The sequence below is a fragment of the Drosophila pseudoobscura genome, chromosome X (assembly GCF_009870125.1).
Source record: "Drosophila pseudoobscura strain MV-25-SWS-2005 chromosome X, UCI_Dpse_MV25, whole genome shotgun sequence".
NCBI classification, from domain to species: Eukaryota; Metazoa; Arthropoda; class Insecta; order Diptera; family Drosophilidae; genus Drosophila; species Drosophila pseudoobscura.
In genome coordinates, this window is record NC_046683.1 from 58,570,090 (window position 1) to 58,590,390 (window position 20,301).

The 20,301-nt window shown below is 41.5% G+C and overlaps 1 protein-coding gene across 3 annotated transcripts in view; it reads right to left on the reverse strand.

The window, feature by feature from the left end:
• Positions 1 to 19,404, reverse strand: part of LOC6900031 (adenylate cyclase type 5) — a 38,503-nt gene extending 19,099 nt beyond the window's left edge. The window contains exons 1-5 of one of the 3 annotated variants that reach the window (XM_033384444.1): positions 19,144 to 19,404; positions 14,355 to 14,554; positions 4,092 to 4,329; positions 3,592 to 3,822; positions 1,737 to 1,848 (exon numbers count right to left, since the gene is read on the reverse strand). In XM_033384444.1, coding sequence (XP_033240335.1) covers positions 1,737 to 1,848; positions 3,592 to 3,822; positions 4,092 to 4,313 — 565 coding nt within the window. In that variant the 5' untranslated portion in view covers positions 4,314 to 4,329; positions 14,355 to 14,554; positions 19,144 to 19,404. Of the gene's footprint in view, positions 1 to 1,736; positions 1,849 to 3,591; positions 3,823 to 4,091; positions 4,330 to 14,354; positions 14,558 to 19,143 lie in introns of all 3 variants that reach the window. The other 2 variants (XM_015188218.2, XM_002135359.3) reach the window with 2 other exon arrangements.
• Positions 19,405 to 20,301: the final 897 nt, after the last annotated feature.

Below are 20,301 nucleotides of genomic sequence, written 5' to 3' on the forward strand. Positions count from 1 at the left end.
AACATCGATTACAACGTTTCGAAAGCTCCGAAAGCCGGCACATAAACCTGAATCAGCATGAAATTTGAGAGTTTTTGCATAGCCCCATAGAGAGCTTTGATTGTGAATTGGATTGGATCGGATTGGTCATTGACTTGCGGGGGGAACGTCGAAATGAATCTGCACTTGATTGCAAATCAGAGATGTAAATTAGAGATGATATCAACTGCAATGTGAAGAGAGTACGAGTCCATTGACTGTCAGTGTTGGTAAACGATACACTGGCAAGTATAACTACAGCGTTGTAATCGAAGAACCGTTTACCTTGCTGTAACAGTAACTTGACGAGAGTAGTACTGATCAGTGTTGGTAGGGAATGTGCAGTCGTGTAATATTAGTGTTGGCAAGCAATAAAATATAGGAAGCGACTCATAAATGCTGGAAATTTGTAGAATGAAAGCATAATATTAATGTTGAAAGGTATAGGTGTTGAACAACGTTGTGAAGTTGTGCTTAAGCTATTGGAAACTCAAAACTACTGGGTATGAAAAGAATCCTCTAATAACGACAGTCCCCTAGAACAGTGAATATCAGTGTTCGTTAACAAACTATGATTAATTTGAACGTATTGCTAGCAGCTTTTTCTTCCGCTTGGTCCCCAAACATATTCCTACTCCTAAACCATTCTGACATTGAGCACAATTCATTCGCTTAACGTGTTGTACACACATTTTCGATTTGGCCATCCATTATGTGTGTGTTTGGCTGTTTGTAGCACATCATCAATGTTCGCCACTGACTGCTTCTGACATTTCTCTCTCCAGTTCTTCCACGCAACAACAACATCACTCTTCCTCTCTCCCTATGGAGTACGAGGAGAGTAAAACGAGAATGGAAACCTTGATTTCAAATGCAGCACACAAAGCCATAAAATATTTTATTGTAAAATGGAGAATGTCGGCCAAATCGTCATATTAAAATCATTCAACTGTCCCGTGTTCTGACCACAATGCACAAAAAAAAAATAAAAAAGAAAACCACAGACACATAACAACAGAGAGGGAAAGGTAGAGGAGAGAGTGAGAAAGGACGAGAGGCAGGAGAGCCGAAGAGATGGCGAGATGGAGAGCTTGAAGAACACGCATCCTGAGAATATGTTTTTATATGCATCAATAAATAAATGCCAAACGTGATTATGTAAATTTCCATAGAAATCTACGCATCCTACGAGTAGTATATCGAAAAGAGAAACCCAAGGAAGGCACAGAAAGGCACAGACTCTGCCTCTCCAGCTGCTGCTTCCTAGGAAACAGAACTAAAATAAATCAGAAGTAGAACGTGGATGAGGTTGAGGTTGACGCACAACCAAGGCAACCTCTAGTTCTAAGGAGGCGGCGATATGTGAGTGAAATGCCAATGACGAGGAGAAAAACGAGAAACGAGAAGCCAGAGAAACGTGAGACGTGAGGATGCAAGGATGTGCGGATTTACGGATGTGCAGATGTGGAGGGAGACTGCGAAATAGCCTCGTCAAATTCAATATGACAATGACAATCAACTTGTGACAGTTTGAGCGATGCGGCGGAGGAAGAGGAGCAGGAAGAGGAGGGTCCACAGAGGAGAAGGAGACATGTGAGAGCATGTTGGTATTTTTATTGACCCTCAGTAGCCTCTCCCTTTTCCTTCCCTTCCCTTCCCTTTCGAGTAAACGTTTTCTTATTAGGAAGGGAAATTCTTTAGCCTTATTTCACGATTACCTTGTTGCAGCAGCTGCGTCTCATCACGTTGATAGATCATGGGACTATGGCAGGTGGAGCTCGAGTTTGTGGAATCAATGGACTCGTCAATGTTGCACCGCGTGATGCCCGCCTATGGGTAGACAAATTCAAATAAATATAATCATTATTATTAATATTATATTAAATTAAATAAGAACCCTTTCGGCATAATTAATAACTAACTTGTATAGTATATATCATGTCAATAAATTGTATTATTATACATGTCAAATTAAATTGAATTCCAATTTTCTGCATTTTTAATCAAATTTCACATTTAAATCAATCAGTTCCCTACCCGAATGCAAAGGTTAATTAAATATTTATCATGTTAGCACATTAAATCATATATTTATGTTCTTCTATCAAGAAATTCTCTCCTGATTGATTTAAACTGTTCATACAAATGTTTTCGTTTCCATAAAATGTGGATGAAGTCCCCATAAGTAGGCTATGATTTTTGTTAGCAGCCAAACAATTGACTCTAAACGTTTTACCCCCCCCCCCCCCCCCCCACACACACGCACAGCCACTCAAAAACACACACATGTAAGTATACACACATATTTATATAGCCCCGCGGCGTTTTAGAGCAAATTGGCGCCCATTTGAATGCCAGAAATGGTTTTTTCTAGCTCTCCTTTCGCTCGTTTGCTGTTTTTTAGGTTTTTTTTTTGCTTATCCCGGTGCCTTTTCAATTTGTTAAACTTTGTCAATTGACTCTTGACAACGAGCGCAAATACAACTACACACAGATACACACAGACCTACACTCTTGTGTGCAGTTTCTAAGTGGCCCCTTGTGTGCATGTCAGGAGCTTAGCTGTGTGCGTTCTGCAGGATGTTCTGCAGGACATCGCTCGTTAGTTTGCATTACAAACAGGTAACATTTTCTATACAGAAAAATAACTGCAAAAGAAATGAAGGAAGGATGAAAAAAACGGAGATAGAAGAAGCCGCCTCAAAGGCTGGGAATTCCACTGGAGCGCTCTTGAAAAAGTGTATGTGGAGAGCGTCGACAACTCTCATCTCAGGAGGCACTAAAGCAGAAGGAAGAGGGGCATCCCTGATCCCTTTCATAGCCCTAAAACGTTAGACTCTTTAATGGCACTCAATCTTCTAACTAAATGAGGTCCAAAAGAATCCCATGCACATGATATGCTGGCTACTGTCTAGTAAGATCTAAACATGAAGAAAACTCACCACAAGTAAGTGATTTATCTTTAAATACGAATGAACATAACTTCGGGTTTCTAAATAGCCAATAAACATCAAAAGTTACACTTTAAAATTTATTGATTATACTCCAGAAAATACAACACAAATGCGCTCAACAAGTTTCGAGGAAAACTTTGCCCCGTTCTGGAGACCAAAATCACTCCCTGGAGTACTGTTACGGCATCGATTGTGGCCTAAATAATAAACTTAATTAAGTAAAAATCTGCCCTAAAAGCTCCACTGCTTGTTCGACATTAAAGATACATTTCCCAGGCAGGAGGAAAACTCGCCCTAGTCGCCCCTTCCTCGTTAGCAGCTTCCCTCATCAATAAAAGTGTATTTAAATTCAGTTCCAAATCGAATTAAATATTTAAATCCCAGGGGCAGCAACAGCATACCATCGAGAGGGAGAGGGCGAGGGCGAGGTCGATGAGGGACAACCACAACAGCAGGTAAAGATTGGCCTGCAATCGACGTCCTGTCCATTAGGATGGTAAATTAATTGATGCTCCCCATCAGGGGCATGGGGCTTAAGGAATGGGGCATGGGGAAGGAGGCGTGGGGAATGGGGCAAGGGGCATGAGGCGTGGGGAATGGCATGCTCCCACCGACTTACCGCAATCAAACTGCTGCTAACCATGGCCTTGCCCCCCTTGGCACTCGTATTGAAATGTTCGATCACCTCCCAATTGGACTTCTTGGGCGTCGAGGGCTGGGTCTGGGTCTGCGGAGACGATGCCCCACCCTGCCCGGGCACATGCAACTCCATGGAGGCCTGCTGGCTGACACCGCTCCCCGCCTGCTTCAGAGAGGCCGAGCGGCTAAAGAACTTTCTGTGTTTGCTTTCCTGCAAGAGGGAGGAAGATGAGACGATACGAGACGGGGGATTTAGTACTTAAAGTAATGATTGTGCGTGTGTTTTTGTGTGTGAGAGGGAGTCAATCAGGATATATTAAATAGAAGGTAAGGCAGTCGAGCTTTCTGTTCTCGCTTTCTTTTGGTTTGGTCTTCGTCTGTTAGAGGTATTCCAGTCTTGGCCGTACCTTCCATCAACTATACCTTGCTTTGAGTAATGGCTGTGCGTGTGGCAGGGTGTTGGTGGATCAATTAGCTCACCTCCTTTCCGGTGGACAGGCTTGTAGCGGGTCCTCCTGCTCCTGCTCCTGTTCCTCCTGCTCCTCCCGCTCCCGCTCCTCCATGACGCATTCCCCTGAGTGAAAGACGCTTGGACCATTCCCGTTTCTGGCTCTCCGATGACAGAGAGCGAAAGATGTGGCCTCCACCCGAGGCGCTTCCCGCTCCTGCTCCTGCGCCTCTTCCCCCTTCAGTGGAGCTCATGGCGGTGTGGGTTTGGCTGAAACGATAAAAACACCAAAAAAAATGGGGAAAAATGAAGAGGAAATTGATTTTCATTTTACATGCTAAAAAAAAAAATTAAAGAGTAGCTTCGGGTGCCGAAGAATTTAAATATCCAATCCTTTCCATTAACAAAATGTTGACTGAATGAATCAGCGATCCGATCCAACTGAGGCAATACAAAGAGACTCTCTGCAGAAGGTCAAACATGTGTTCAAATGCCTAATTACCCTACTCTGGAAGGGTATCAAAGGCAGGAGACGGGAGAGAGGATGAACGACAGGACTGTCAGAGAGTGCGCTAATTTCTAAACAAATTGCCAATTTTTGCGCTCGACAGCAGCAGCAGCAACAGCGACAGAAAATGGCATTAAAACAATAAATTCGATTTTGTGAAAGCACAAAATCTCCAGCACCGCACCGCCGAAAAATACAGTTACAAAGAGGGGCTCTGCCACTCACCCACTCCCGAAAACTGACACGCTGCCAATAAATATACGGTATCTACTTTTTGTGTGGACTCCCGCTCCCAATCCCAATCCCACTCCCACTCTCTTTCTGTCTTTGCTCTTGGGCTTTCTTCTTTTTTTGGGGTGCCGGCCCACTTAAGAGTAGCACGAAATGCTCGCCAGACACGCGAGGCTCCAATCCAAAGCAGAAGCGAAGACAGTAGAAAGAGAGAGAGATAGAGAGAGTGCAGGAAAAAGTAAAAGAGTGTAGGAGACCGACTTCAGATTGTTTGTTGAAATTTTTGGAATGAAACAAAACGCAGGCAAAAGAAATTGTAAAGAAATTATCTGCGATCAAGCGAAGTTTTAATGCTCTTCTCGCCCATAAAAATAAACTTAAGGAGGCAAAGCAAATGAGGAAAAGAGCCTAAAGAAAGAGAAAGAGAGAGAGAGAGCTTATCTGGTATTTATGGGACGGAGAAAATATGCTTCATAGACGAGGAGAGGCACGGAAGAGAGAGAGAAAAAGAAAAGAAAAGATGAAGTCAAAGGGGAGATTACAGTGGCGTAAACTGAGGGATCGGATTTGATTTCATTTGCTGAAATTTTCGTCCAAAATAAACGAAATTATATTTGAAATTCCCGATAGCCTCTCCCCATAGTCCATATGCCCCATTTGATTAGCATTCCCAGTAAAACTGTGCCACAGACAACAGTAAAACAACAGCCAAAACAGCAAAGGAAAAGCCATAAGAGGCGGAGAAAACGAGAAAAGCGGTCTGAGGAAAAACTTCCACTCTGAGTCTTAAAGCCAGGCACAAGGCACAGGTCGCTCCTTGGCTCCAAGGGATCCGTGGCTCTTCGTATTTCCCCATCACCATCATCATCGTCGTCTTTGGCCTTTTGTCGGCTTTTGTTTTTAGCCAGAGGCGGCCGGCAAAAACTTTTCCAGTACATCTTGCGGAGGCGTGGCAAGCGGAAAAGGGGGTATGCCACAGAAGAAGAGCAAGCGGGCAAGGGGTAGTGGCACACACAAATACAAGTGCCTGGCCACCGGCATAAATATGTCAAAAACACAACGCGCCGCGTGCTATAAACAAATTGTTTTGTTGTAGCCAAAAACGGGAGAAAAAAAAATTGGAGGAAAGAAAAATTGGAAAATTGTAAAACGAAAATTGAAAAATTGAATGTGGAAATGGAATATTAAAAAGAGAGAGCCACGAGAGAACATCGCAGCGCATAACAAAACAAGAAAGAAAGGTTAAATTCGGGAAACAAAGTATTGAATGCCCTTATTGGGATTGATAGTTTCTCTGTCAGATATTGGATATCAGATCTCAGGGGATTTTTATAGAAAGAAGAGTTTGTAAAGATAGTTTTAAATAATGGAAAAACGGAGGATATTTCTGTTTTCAGTCCTCAAAGATGTCTTTTGCTTGCCCCCAAATCTCTGTTCAAAATCGCAATACCCTCTGCCAGGGTATCCCCAAAAACCGACTAAAATCACTTGAAAAATTTCTGTTGAAATATTCCTGAATCACTTGCCACAATTCGCCATTAAAAAAGTTCTTTGTTTTCCATTTAGCTCAGCATTTTCCAATGTTTTTTGTGTGTGTTTTTTTTTGCCACCCGCAGAGCCAGCAAAGCGAGACGAGACGATGAGTGCTCATAATAGAAACTATAAGTCATATTTCCTAATTTCCCAATATCCCAATTCACCAAATGAGAAGCAGATATATTTGTGTACTGCGTGCACGGGTGGAATATCAAGAATCGATTGAGTTCATTGATGAAGGTCAGAGTTTGTTCAATTTAACACTTCATTAAGTCTGAATGGGACTCAAGAGTTCCCTCCACTTTACCCATTTACCTCACGCATTTGAATCTTCTCAGTCGTAAATAAATTGAGTCATCAGCAGAAAGGGAAAAGGGAAACTGGAAAACTGGATAACCAGTTTCAGTTGTGTCCCTAGAAATATGCAGGATGAAAAAAGCAGGACAAAGCCAGCATCAATTAGGCGAACTTTTCACGAGAACTGCAGAAGGGAAGAGAACAGAGTGTTGTGCCGAAAGAGCTGCCAAAAGTCGCCAAAGTTTTCGCCACAAGGAAAAAAATAGAAGGAAAGTTTCTTCAAGCCAAACCCATATGCAAAATAGGCAAAGCAAAGCTGTAGGAAGTGGAAATGCCCCGGCAATTGAAAACTCTCCTCATAAATGTCCTCTTGTCATCATCGATTCAATGACTCGAGCTATTTAGCATATCACCCACCCGGAGACCTCAGACCTCAAACTCCTAGACTCCTCATAGATCCCTGACAGAAAGACGTTAAACTGTTGACAGATACTCGTCGCAGGAGGAGACTAACGGATTTAATTGGCTTGAACTGTTGAACGGAGCATACCCCTGGGGCATCCAGGCAACAGCTGAAGTGGTAATCAATCAGGAATTCGCCATTTCTTAGGGCTAAATCAAATGATTAATCACGAAACGTGGGGCAGAACTGGAATACTTATTGTTTCAACCGAGAGCTCTTAGCTGGAGAAACAAATTTATCATTGTTAGATAATGGAATGCATGGTATTTGAATTTTGGATATTCTTTTCACAATTGGTTGGGTAAGCAGAAGATATGTATGTATGTATATAGCTGCCAAGCATCAGTGGGAGTCGGCCATGCCTGGGAACTTGTATTTTCGTTCCGGCTGGAAAATGTCGCAACTGATGCCAGTTCTCATATGCCAAAACCCTTATATAGCTCCCAAACAACAAAATCACTTATAAATCAATGTTAGCAATCCGTTCTGCAGCCACAGCCCCAGTCCCACCATATTTGCACGGCTCTCCAGGTAAAAGGCAAGCAAACAACGAAAGAAGAGCTTCAATTCGATTCGGTTCGATTCTGGTTCGTTTCTGGTTCGTTTGTGGATCGTTTCTGGTTCGTGGTTCCATCTAATGTTCAATATCCCCACCAGTTCAATGGCAATTCATTATGTTAATGGCGCTAATGGTCTGGCAAATATTGTGCCAGCAAAAAGAACAACAGCAACAGCAGGATAAACTTTTTGTCAGCACAAACAAAAAAGACGAAGGTAATCGAAAAACACAACAAAAAATTGATAAGCGAAGCAAATTAATGAGGGGAGAACTGCCAATGCGACCTTCTCGCTGCTCGCTGCTTGCTGCTAGCTGCTCGCCCTCCAGCCCCTCCAGGCGGCGACATGTGTAAATGGAGTGGAGATAGGAATACTTTATGAGCGAATCGGGAAGATATATTGAACAGAAGGTGAGGCAGTGCTCTTCTATTCGGCACACAAATCTTTTCTGTTTCGGTTGCTGTTCAGAACTTTACTTCGGCGAGCCGAGGAAGAACGCAGAGCCCTGCCCTTTACTTAATGTACATGGGGGTACCTTGATTGGGAAGCCTAGCGAGTCAGAGAGGAGCGGGAGTGGGAGTGATTCTCATGCATATTCATTCATTAAGCGGGCAACAACACAGAACAGCTGCTAGCATTTTGCATTAATCCTCTCATCTCTCACTCGCTTGCCATTCCCATTCCCACGCCAGGTATTTACGGTAAATATAGTTGGCCTCTCACGCTCACACCCTCGCGTACAAGCCCCACTCCCTGCTTCTCCTTATGCATTTGTATATTTTTAGAAGCAGAGAAACATTAATGCTGCCATGTGTTTTTCCGCCGCTCTTCTGCTCTTCACTGCCAAGGTGTGTGCTCTATAAGGTGTTGCAGTCTCGAGCTCTATGCTCACGTCTGCATTTGCATGCTCTAGTGCCATCGCGATCTGCCTTCTGCTCCAAGTGTCTGCCCGCTCGTACTGGCTCACCCTCTATTTAATGTGCCTTGTTTTTGTTGGCTTTTTGGTCTCTGCTGTTTTTTGTTTACGCATCATCATCTTTTGGTATTTTGTATACTGTTTGCATTTCATTTGACGCGTTGAGGTGTTTTTCGAAAGGAAATTTGCATTGGAAACGAATTCATTAGCAAATAGAAGAGGGTGGGGCGAGATAAATAAGTGGTGCGTGTGTAGGTGTGATACAGATAGAGGAATGCGCCTTCCAACAAAAATTCGGACCCTGACAGTGAACATGAGCAAACATGCACAAACGTGAGCCCTGAAAGCTTTTCGTTAGCCCACGGGCAGAAAGAGGGAAAGATAAGCAGAACAACTGTTCATTCAACTCGTTTTAAATGCAGAGGCGATTAGTCGACTCGGGGATACACTGACATTAGAGTGTTTACAGTAGAGATTTCCCAGTGCAGTACATAAATGGCCCAAGGGCCAATCTATGAATAACCCAAGTCCATCAAAAACAACAACAAAAAGAGATAGAACAAATATAGAAAGAGATATGTACTAAATAACATTCATAATTGATGCGAGCTGTAAAGAAAACTGGCATCCCGGCAGCTGGGCACAAGGAGCCGAAATTTGTTTAGCCCATAAATGTCCTAAGACAAAAATCCAACAAAGAGCCAAAAATCGAAACACACAAAACCCAAAAGCCCCAAAATGCCAGACAGAACAAACACTCAAACTCGTACTCGTACGAGCACTTGTCGGATGAAATATGAGACCAGAATATGGCATGGCCGATATATTGAGGGCAATAGAGCCGAAAATGGAGAGCATCCTAATAAAACTCAAGCAAAACCGGCAATGGCGGGGCTCCCAGAGGGCAGAGGTAAATTCTGGCAGCAACATCAGATTTATTTTGAAACAGAAGAAGCCGTTTACGGGAGCACAAAGCATCGGACGGACTTTAAGGCAGCTAACTGGGTAAACAAAATGACAAAATGACTTACTAATTTGTGACATGATCCAAGTTAACCAAACCAAGCGGAGAAATGCCAACATCCGCTGCCCTACCTTAACCAGATGCTATCTCTGGCTTCCTTTTTCACTGCCCACCCCTTCATTCTCCCCTGTTTATGGCCCTGGTGGTCCATAGCCTTCATTGTTGTTCATGTGCTTTGAAACAACAGCCCAGGAGAAGTGATCAACTATCAAATACTCAGTACTCTTTTCAATGCTTCTTCCCCTCCAATGGATTTTACTTGGGTTAAAGAAAGTATTCCGGAAACCATTTTCAAAGTAACTATGCTCTATATTCGACTTAAGATTGTATTAAGATTGAGATGATTTAAGACTCAGGGAGCTCCACCGCATTTCCATCAGGCTGTCATAGCTCTCCCTTCCACTTGGGTTGCTGGGTACATCCCTTAGCCCTTTCTCTTCTCTTCTCTTACTCTCTTCTGCTCTGTTTTGTTCGCTTGCCTTCTTTACTAGCTGTTGTTCCGTTTGCCGTTGGTTTTTTGTTTATTTTAAGTCCATTATCCGTTACTCTTTATCCCTTCTCCCTTGTGCGTTACGTTGCGTTGCGTTGCCAGTATACCCGTGTACTCCCCATCTACCTCCAGTGCCCCCAGTGCCTCCTTGTGGCTTGTAGCTCTTAGCCCCCTTGGCTCCTAGCTTCCAGGCCAATACGACTTGGTGACGTTAGCCCTCTCTGATCCCTCAGATATTTCCATGCCCTTTTGCATATTTACTATGTGGTTCACTCAGAGTCATCCCTGACCCGGCTCCTGCTTAACCCCTTGCATTGTTTGTGTCTTGCTTGCAATTTCATTAGACGCCCCTTGCCACATCATACCATCCGTTTTTTTGGGGCATCCTGGTGTCCATCTGATGCTCTCCGAGAGAGGGGCTGCTCACTGGGCAATGTCAAGTGCTGATTTGGCAGACGGCCAGGCCACGCCAGGACGAGACCTTCGCCTTCAATGTCCTGGCCTGGCCTGGCCTGGCCCTCACATGTGGCAAGGTTGCCCTCTAAACATTGATTTTGATGAGCTTTGTGGCCCATAAAACTACACACGCCAGCTGTCACTTGTAGGCCACTGAATGGGGAAATCTGTGAAATGACAGAATCTTAAATGGAGTTGATTCCAAGAAGCAAAGTGTGGTGCATAAATAGGGTTTTCAAAGGGGTAGCAGCTCCATAAAAGGTTTCTTTGCAAACATAGGACTTTATTACAGATCAGTTATGCACCACGGGATGGCTATAGGAATCAAAACTAACACGTGAATCCACAAAAATCAATTCCATCCAACTATAATGATTGACTGATTGAAGCACTAAGCCTATTAAATTAAGGCTTAATTGAGAATTCATTTCTAAATTGTCTAAAACACTGTCTATATAGAAAATAAAATCAAATATGTTGCCTACTTTTAGGGAGATTCCTCTCTCAAGACTTTCTTCAACACTTAAGAGACCATTCAAGAGACCATATTCCATTTTATATTCATAGTCTCCTTTCATTAAGGAAGTATGGACTCCGCCTATCTAGGAAACCCTCAAGAATTTCCATTTTCCACTTAGTTTTCAACAGCTTTTCAAGTACTTTGCCACTTGATCTCCCTGGCTTGCATTGTTTTTAGGCACTCAATGATTTTAAATATTCTTTTCCTTTCGTTTTTTTCCAGTTCACTAAACTGCCGCGCACAGACAGATACTCGCACGCACACATACACTCGAAGAGAATTGCATTCGAAGCGAAAAGTCGAAAATTTCGATGCGAATTTCGTTTTGAATGCATTTTGTCGATGCTCGATGTCGATGTCGGACAGCACATAAAGCACGAAGTTTATGATTGTTTATATGTATGCACATATGGGTGTAGATATATGTTTGTATATATATCTACAGATACTTGTACAGATATGCAGATACTTGGGCATATATTTGTTGATATATATACTGATTTTTCGTTGTGTATTTGTGCAAAATATTTTCATGGACAATCGCCGAGTAAACAGAAAATCATTTTCAGTTTTCAGTTCATTGTTCGGAAAATGCTGTGCTCTTTTCTGTTTAAATTGGCAACCGGAAAAGCCGCAGCGAAATAATTGTTATACTCGCAACATCAGAAGGGAAGGGAAAGGTGGCGGGGAAAGTCCCTCGATTGCCCCCTTCTCCCACCCGGTGGCTGTGCAGTGGCCCATAAAGAAGAGTAGTACTATACTCGTTTTTGAGACAAAAGTAAAGTAATTGAGTTGAACTTGAATTCTTTCCCTTTTCGAGCGAGGCAACAAAGTACGGTATGTCACGGGGTTCAAGGACTCCTCCCCCTTCTGAGAGTCAGTATCTAGGTGGTTCCATCTCATGTGTCAAAGGGATGGCCCAGAGAATTAAGCCAGATCCAGAACCAGAACGCTCTCGGATTAGAAAAATGAAAGGCATCATCAGCAGCAGAAGCAGCAACAGCAGCAAACATATTGAACCTAGTGCTTACCCTCTGTAAGGAGTGGGAGGCGGATTCTGGTCCTGTTCGTAGAAGTTTCCATTGAATGCGTGCGTGGACTGCAAACAAAAGAGGATTCCACTAATCAGGACTCCAGAAAGATAGTTCGGGGCAGAGCAGAGACAGCAGAGACGGCCACTGGGCAGTAAGCAGTCAGCGGGAGAGCAGAGCCAAGGAAAACAATTCCATGAATAAATTAACACGCTCAACAGCTGATTGGATTTGGCTTTTAAAGGATCAAAATACGATATATGTATTCCCAGTTCCCCGTACGCATATTCAATTACTAATTAAAGATGCCCCTCAGATATATACAGCATCTGTGGATACATTTGAATAGATAAATATTTGGATAAATGTCTGGCAATAAAATTGAATAGTAAGCAGAGATTGGTATACCCTTTTGACAGCTCGAGAGATGTAGTATAGGACTATTTCCAGACAAATTCTCTTTAAATGTTCCATCAGAGAAGGGTAACAAACATGGGATATGGGTTTGACCTGACAAAGTGCCTTCCGCACTTAGCATACCCCTTAGAGAGGGTATCCCCAATGCTGGACATGGATATCTAATGAATTGATGCCGGAGTAAATATGCTCAAAGCATTGCCTTAATGACATTCTGGCTAATTAGTAACGTGTTCACACAAATTAGGCATAGATTAGATGGAATACCAGTCGATAGAGAATGTCAAAGGTACACACCAACAGCGACGTGTTATAGACAGACACAAAGACACAAACATACAAAGCATATTCCAACAGCAATTCAATTTCACTTAAATTGCGAAATGTAAACTCACTTTCCGGCCCAAAAACTTTTGCTCCACAAAAAGGACCTTCTTGGAAATTTACCCAAGACTTGTACAACTTATTTTTTGTTGACCTAAACTAAATTATATTTTAATTTGCCTTTGAGCCATTAAATTTCTAAAAATATGCGTTCATCCACAGACCGAAAGTACAATTATAAACTACCTGTAATCCAGAAAGTTTTGTTCCGATCTTGGGAAACTTTTTGCGGCCATCTTTTGGCATTTAGTTGCCCAAAAGTTTTTCTTAGTAAAACAGAATTTATGGAACCTGACTCTTCGCCGTGAGGTTGAGAGTAGACCATAAGGTCCATAAGCCTGATGAGCCAGCATAAATCCCCTTTTAATACCAGGCACCAGCGAACAGGACCAAGCACAGCAAGAGCAGAGCCTATGAGCCACAAAAGTCATGCGGAATAGGAAGTACAGCCTACAACAGGAAGAGGCAGAAACTCCAGGAGAAAGCCCCTCTCTCTCTCTCTCTCTTACGAATGCTTCATAAACTTTTGTGTTTAACTAATTGCTGGGCTCGCACCACACACCACACCACACCGCAGCACTCTCCACTACCACAGGAGTCTCCCTGTATTCCTGTATTCCTGTGGAATGTGGAAACGCATGCAATTTTCATGCTCTGACACTAACCACACGAATGAGCACTGGAATGAGCGCTGTAGCGGGGTGGTGGTGCTGTGTGTTACTGCCAAACAAATTTACTATCTCATTACGTATACTTAATAATTCACAAAAATTCATATATTACGCATACGCCACGTAGCAAAGCGTAGCGTTGCGGAAATGTAAATTAACCAAAAGCCAACAGTGCACTGCACTCTGCCCTCCCCTTCGTTCCTCTCTCTCTCTCTCTCACTGACAGCAGAACCACAGGGGGGTGGGGGCGTGTTTAGAAGGGGATATAAGCAGAGGAAAAAAAAGTGAGGAATAAACTAAAATTAAAGTAGAAAGAGAAGTCAAATGGAGCGCAGGAAAAGCTTCAGTGGCTTTTTGTGTAGTAGTGGAGCCTTTCCACCCCACCCCATTGCCAGAACACTACAACCTCTCCCCTTTGGACATAGATGTCTAATATGATTAAATAATTAAGTTATTTGTTCGGATTTTGATGAAATTTGAATCGGATTTGAATGAAATGAAATACATTTTTTAATAGTAAATGAGCCTTTGGTACTCCAGCCCCCAAAGAGCTCCCTACTTTATATTTTCTGATTCTTCTTTTCGATTATTCAGCCAATGCGCTATGAAAGTATGTATGTATATATGAAACTATAAAGGTTCCTCTGGCACATATGAACAGACAGACAGGATGAATCCACAGACATCCTATCGACATATTTCGTGTACTTAGTTTTCCTCTATCCAAATCGCTCTACCCTCTGGTATGGAAAGTATGGAAAATGAGAATTTACTTTTTTTAATTTTTACATACCTGCGCGTGGGACGGGAAGGAATACTACTTGAAGTAATACTAAAAACTGATTGGTGTTTTCTTAGGAAAATTGTAGCTCCTTCTTTTCTCAGGCTTTTCTCAGGCTTTTTCCACCTTCTTGTCTCTCACTTTTCTCTCTACGAGTTCGGTCTTTCTTTCTCTCTGATTACAATGTTTGTTGTCGTCGCTTTGTTGCTCTTCTGCTGATGATAATTTATTTGATAATTTCGTATGCATTAAAGAACAACATCTGAGGAATGTTTTCACGGTGTTTTTTGTTCGTTTTCGTTTTTCTTTTGTTTTCCCCTATGAACTTTTGAACTTTAAACGTTTTCTTTTGCTTTTCTTTTCTTCATTTCCTTTTTTCCCGTTGCATGTTAAATGAAATCCCCGTTTAAGGGAGAAATATTTTAAATAATTATTGTAAATTTTATTTTTTACATCGCCAGTCGCTGACTCTGACTCTGCCTCTGCCTTTCCTCCTTCTGCTTCTGCTCCTTCGAATCCCTTTCACTGGCATTTTATTTTCTTTATAAAGGAAAAGGTCCTGGCAAATAAACTGTGTAAAAACTTTCTTTTTCCACACACACACACACACACGAACAGTGGCAAAGGGAAAATTCAAATTAAACACAGATTTGTTGTTGTCCCGCCCTCGTTGCTCCGAGTCAGATTTTCAGTTGGTTGACGGTTCCCTTTTTTTATGCAGAAGGGTCTTTAAAACGTGATAGCCACAAAAACACAAAAACACAAAAAAAGGAACGGGGAAAAGGAAAAGCATCTGACAAAGTTTCGTGGTGGAAAATGGAAAATGGGTATATGACTGAAGTGTTACGAAGCGGAAGAAGACTTTAGAAACTGGAAAGAACTTCCATACGTATAGTAACAGCAATGTCTCACAGATAATTTCAATAAAATCTGGTTCAGAACATTCAAAATGAATGCTAGAATCCATATAGACCTTCATTTGATTTGTAGTCCTATAAATATTGGAAATAAATGCACATTTCTTCAATGAAAAATGGCAAATACTAGTCTTGGCCATAAAATTTTTCTTAAAACATTGAATTTATATTGATGGTTCGATATGTGTACTACTTTTGGTATGATTAACAAAAGCATAAACAAAAGATCACCTCTGATTCATTCATACAATTTTTCTTGTATTCATTGGAGGCTCTTCAATGATTTTTTTCATAGGTTTTTATGGGCATCAATTAAATGCGGAATGCAACCAATAATTTGCGCTGTTTTCATTAAATATTTAAGCAGAAACATTCCCCTGATAGATGATAGATTTCACGTGGCGTATACGCAAAAAAAGAAATTTGAAAAGCGGTTCCCAGTAATTGGCGAAAGGCAATTGGGCGCTGCAAATCAAAGCTGCAAACAAATCAAATTAATTTGTTGCTTTTATTACTTTGACCCACTGAAAAAGGTAAGGGGGGTGGGGTGGTGTTGGGGGGGTGCGGGGGGGGGGGGGGGTAGAATGGAGGACAGGATATACGGAAGGATACTAAGGACAGAGCGTGTCAAGACTGACACCAAATGCTTGCCAATTTGCATACAAAATGGGCGGCAAATTGGCAAAACAAAACAGAAATTGCTCTGCCATTCCATAGGTGGAGTGGAGTCGAATAGGAATTGTATCACATAAAAAACAAGAAGCAAACAAAATGATTGAGAGCCATAAGCACACGCCATCGAGTCATCAATAGGACCTGCCCTATGCCACATGCCCACTGCCTCCTACCCTGCCCTGCCCTGCCCCGCCCTGATGTATCCTTCCTGAAATCCATGCTCCCAATCCTCGCAGGTCCTGTCCGCCTCCACCTCTGCCTCTGCCTGCCCTCCATCAACTGAAATCCCAATCAGTCAACGGCTTTGAAGCACAAATCAGCGCCCAGCGAAAGTCAAATTAGAAAAACAGAAGAATACTCGTAATAAAAGCGAAAACAAAATCAAATACCAAAAGAAAATCCTGTGGATGAGCTCACCGACAGGAGTATACTCTACTTTTCGAAGGAGACGAAGGATCTCTTTCAATTAGAAGACATATGTATATGATAAAACAATCTTTCTTCTGGCCGCAATGTTTATTCTTTTATGATGATTTTTAGTCAATAGCTAGATAATATCTTTATACATGACTCTACCAAAATAAAGCTTCGTATCTTGAAATTTACGAATTCCACAAAGTTTTCTCAAGTTTCTGGTAAGAAAATTTTTGAGTTTTTGTGGCTATTGCAGAAGTATTAAATCTAGCTTTAATAGCGGCCAAAGTCTATGGAAACGGATCTGTGTATTCTAGGATCTTTATACTTTAGAGTGCGACAACCTCTTTTCCCTTTTCATGTTTTCAATAAAGGGAGTGGGTCCTTTATTGAACCTACCCTATTAAATACCCTTTCGATTACCGGCTATAGGAAACAAAACAAAAAATAATTCTCGGGTAAATGAAGCGCAAAATTAGAAAATAATAAAAACATAAGAGTGAAAAAAAAAGAGATACAACGGAATATATATGTACATACATATGTATCTATAGAAAATACATTGAAATAATAAGAATAATACTAACAAAAACAAATACACGCCATTATAGATATAGATATATGTATACTCGAAGGAGGTTATAAAGCCTTTGCTGATGATTATGTTGCTGCCACTGCCACTGCCACTGCCACTGAGGCCACACCACTGTTGCTGCTCGCCGCTGCTGCCACTTGAGCCGGAAGCGTGTTCGGCGCTGAGGCGCAGGAACAACAATGAATCAGGGATTCAAGGATGCAGCCCCGTGAAGACAGCCAAGCGGCAAAGATAAACCCGCATTGAAATCGCCAAATGAATGAGAGAATATCAGAGAGACAGAGAGAGACAGGCAGAAAGGGAAGGGGGTACCTTCCATTTTGCCATTGTTATTACTGCTGTAATACGCTTTTGCGGGAGGAGATTACAATGTCTGATTACTTTGTTATTAATAAACACAAAAAGCGTGCCAAACACACGAATACACACACACACACCATACACACACATACACGGCCATATAGACACATAATTCTTACAGAGAGGAGCATAAGGTATCGACAAGGCCGGTACCCATCAATACGTGGAATACAATGGTAGACAGAGTAAGAAAAATGAGTGAAGTAAAGAGGAAAATTACTCCTAAGGTCCATTAAATTCCAATTAATAGGCCGAAATGGAACCCATTATGAAAGTGACTTGAGAGATCCTTGGAAATGGATTGAAATGGTTTTAAAATGATTTAAAATCATTCATAAAAACTACCACAAGCTGTAGATCTGCGGGTCTTTGAGCTTCTTTTTTTCTCTAAAATATTAGAAAAGAAAATATATCAGAATATCAAAAATAATCACTTAAGATTCCTTCGGAAGGTTTGCATTTTAAAAGAGATACATAGATGCACACCCATTAGTGATACCTAATTCTAGTATACCTCTGTCGAAACCAATTCAATGCCGCGAACAATGAAATTCCCCGTTTATTAAATGTCCCCCGATGAAACCCTGCAACCACCCAACCCAACCACTGACTCTTTCGCCCATCCTGCCACTGGCGTCCCCCTGCCACCGGCAGAGTTCACTCCGCAACGCGTTTATTTTATCATTTTTGTGCTTTGTTAGTGAAAACGTTTTATTAATAAACTTTTGTGTTCTGTTCTGTTCTGTTGTGGGCCGCCGACAACAAAGTGACAAAACGCCAGAGCAACAGAGCAACAAATGCCAAACAGCAGCCTAGAGAGTTTTTCCCTTTTGAGGGGGGAAAACTGAAAATGCAGTTGATTTTGCATATGTGTGTGATTGTGTGTGTGAATAAAGAATGGAAATCCCATGGAATTTGCTAAGTCAACATTTTGTTGTCTTTTGGTTTGAAAAAGGGGGAATGACGGTTGCAAAATACTCGTACACGAAGCAACGACACAGATTTTATTTTCGTTGTTCAGCAAATATGTATACAAATATGCTGCCAAATTAATTTAATTTTAATTGTTAAAATTTAAGACACAGGAGAGGCTGAAGAGCAGGCTGTTTTTGTGGCTAAATCGAGTGTGTAAAATTTTTTGTTTGTTGATGCTTTCTTTTTGCCCTCCTTCATAAATCGTTTATTGGCTAACAGTTGTTGATGGCCACGTTTTATCAATTTGCTGCCCAATTTTAATGCGCTTTTAATTCATATTTAATTTTGATTTATTCGAGTGGTTACCTCTCGAAGGCAAGAGCCTCTATTGCTTACATATACAAGACTTTATCTTAGGAGTCTTTTTTGCGGAGCGGGGGAGGGGGAGTTACATGCTTTATGGTAATTTTGATTTATATTTTCGTGAGATTTATGGTTGTTTCATTTTTGGTGGGGGGGTAAAATATTAAAGGTTAGTCTCCAACTTTGTTTTGGCAGTCCACTTTAGTCGTGTTTTTTTTTATAAATGTTTTATAAAATAAGTAATCTCTGATTCTCCGCAATTATTAATTAATTCATTAATTCAATGGTTCATAAATTTGTAAACGTTGAAAGCTTACATTTTTCGAATTTGTTATTATTTTTGTTATAATATCTTTTTTTTTTAATCTCTTGTATTTTTGTAGTTAACTTTTCTGTTTTTACATCAATTGTTTATAATTTCCGGAACAATCTAAGAACAGTTTAAAATCTAACATAATTAATGTCACTATTCTATTATTTAATTAAAAGCTCTAATCCTCTTTATTAAAACTTTAATTCTGTACCGATTTTCGCGATCACATTTTCAATTTCTGATGCTCACCTTTGGAATACTTTCACTTGCTTTATCACTAGGTTTTCACGACCAAAAAAAAATCCATAGATGAAGATAAATCCTCTATGGGGATTATTTGCTGCCCTTCTGCATCCGATTGTTCACTGTTGCTCCTCGGCCGAGGAATATCTCTATCGCACCCGCCGCCTAATCGTACTGTAACATTTTCCGCTGAAGTTCTTTCGGTTTCTGTTTCGCTTTCGGCAATATTAAACCCGCAACTAACAAGAGTTTTCCTCGGCACTCGGCTTATATACGATTTTCCTCGTCAAAATGTTGGACGGAAAAGCTCGGGCATGCTTTTCCATGAGCTTTTCACTCAGTCCATTCCACTTTGGACGAAGGGCCGTGCCGCCAATGTTTTGCTGGCTTTCAATTGTTTACAGGTGTTTGTTTTGGAACCGATTTTGGCCAGAATTTATGGACCGCCAACGAACATGAATACCCGAAAATCGACTGGAGAGTGCAATGCACTACAAGGTGCTTGGGCTCACATTTTTATTTGAATTCTTGTGCTTGGGGCTTCGTCCCCTGAGGGAAATCAGTCGTCGGAGTCGTCAGAGTCGTCAGAGTCGTCGGAGAATGAATGAATGCAGGAACCACTTGTTGCATTGGGGATTTTTCTGCGGCGCGTACAAGTAGACAACGCTTTTCTCTCGCTCTCCCTTGTGGTGATTGTTGAATTATTCATAAGCAATTCAACAACAACAACAGCAACACGACCAAGAAAACGAGGAGAAACATAAAAATCCCATTTATATTTAGGCTTAAAACAAACACCATTACAGCACACCGCAGAAACACTGAAAAACCGAGTGGAAATAACATTTAAAACTTTTCAAATATTTATACGGCCAATTGGAAATTGTTGAATTATTGAACTCTGGCTCAGAAATTGACGGGCAACGGGGGACGGGTGAAGGGGGAAAAGGAAAACTTTCCCCAAGATTGGTTAATGAAAATGTATGCCAACAGGCAACACGTAAAGAAAACAATAAAAGCCCTCAGCCACAACCGGCAACAAATCAATTGCGGGGACGGTAAATGGACGTGGAGGTGAAGATGGAGGCCATGTCCTCAGAAGGACAACAACAATGTCTCCCTGTCTCCCTGTCTCCTGTTCTCTGTGAAAACATTTTTCTAATT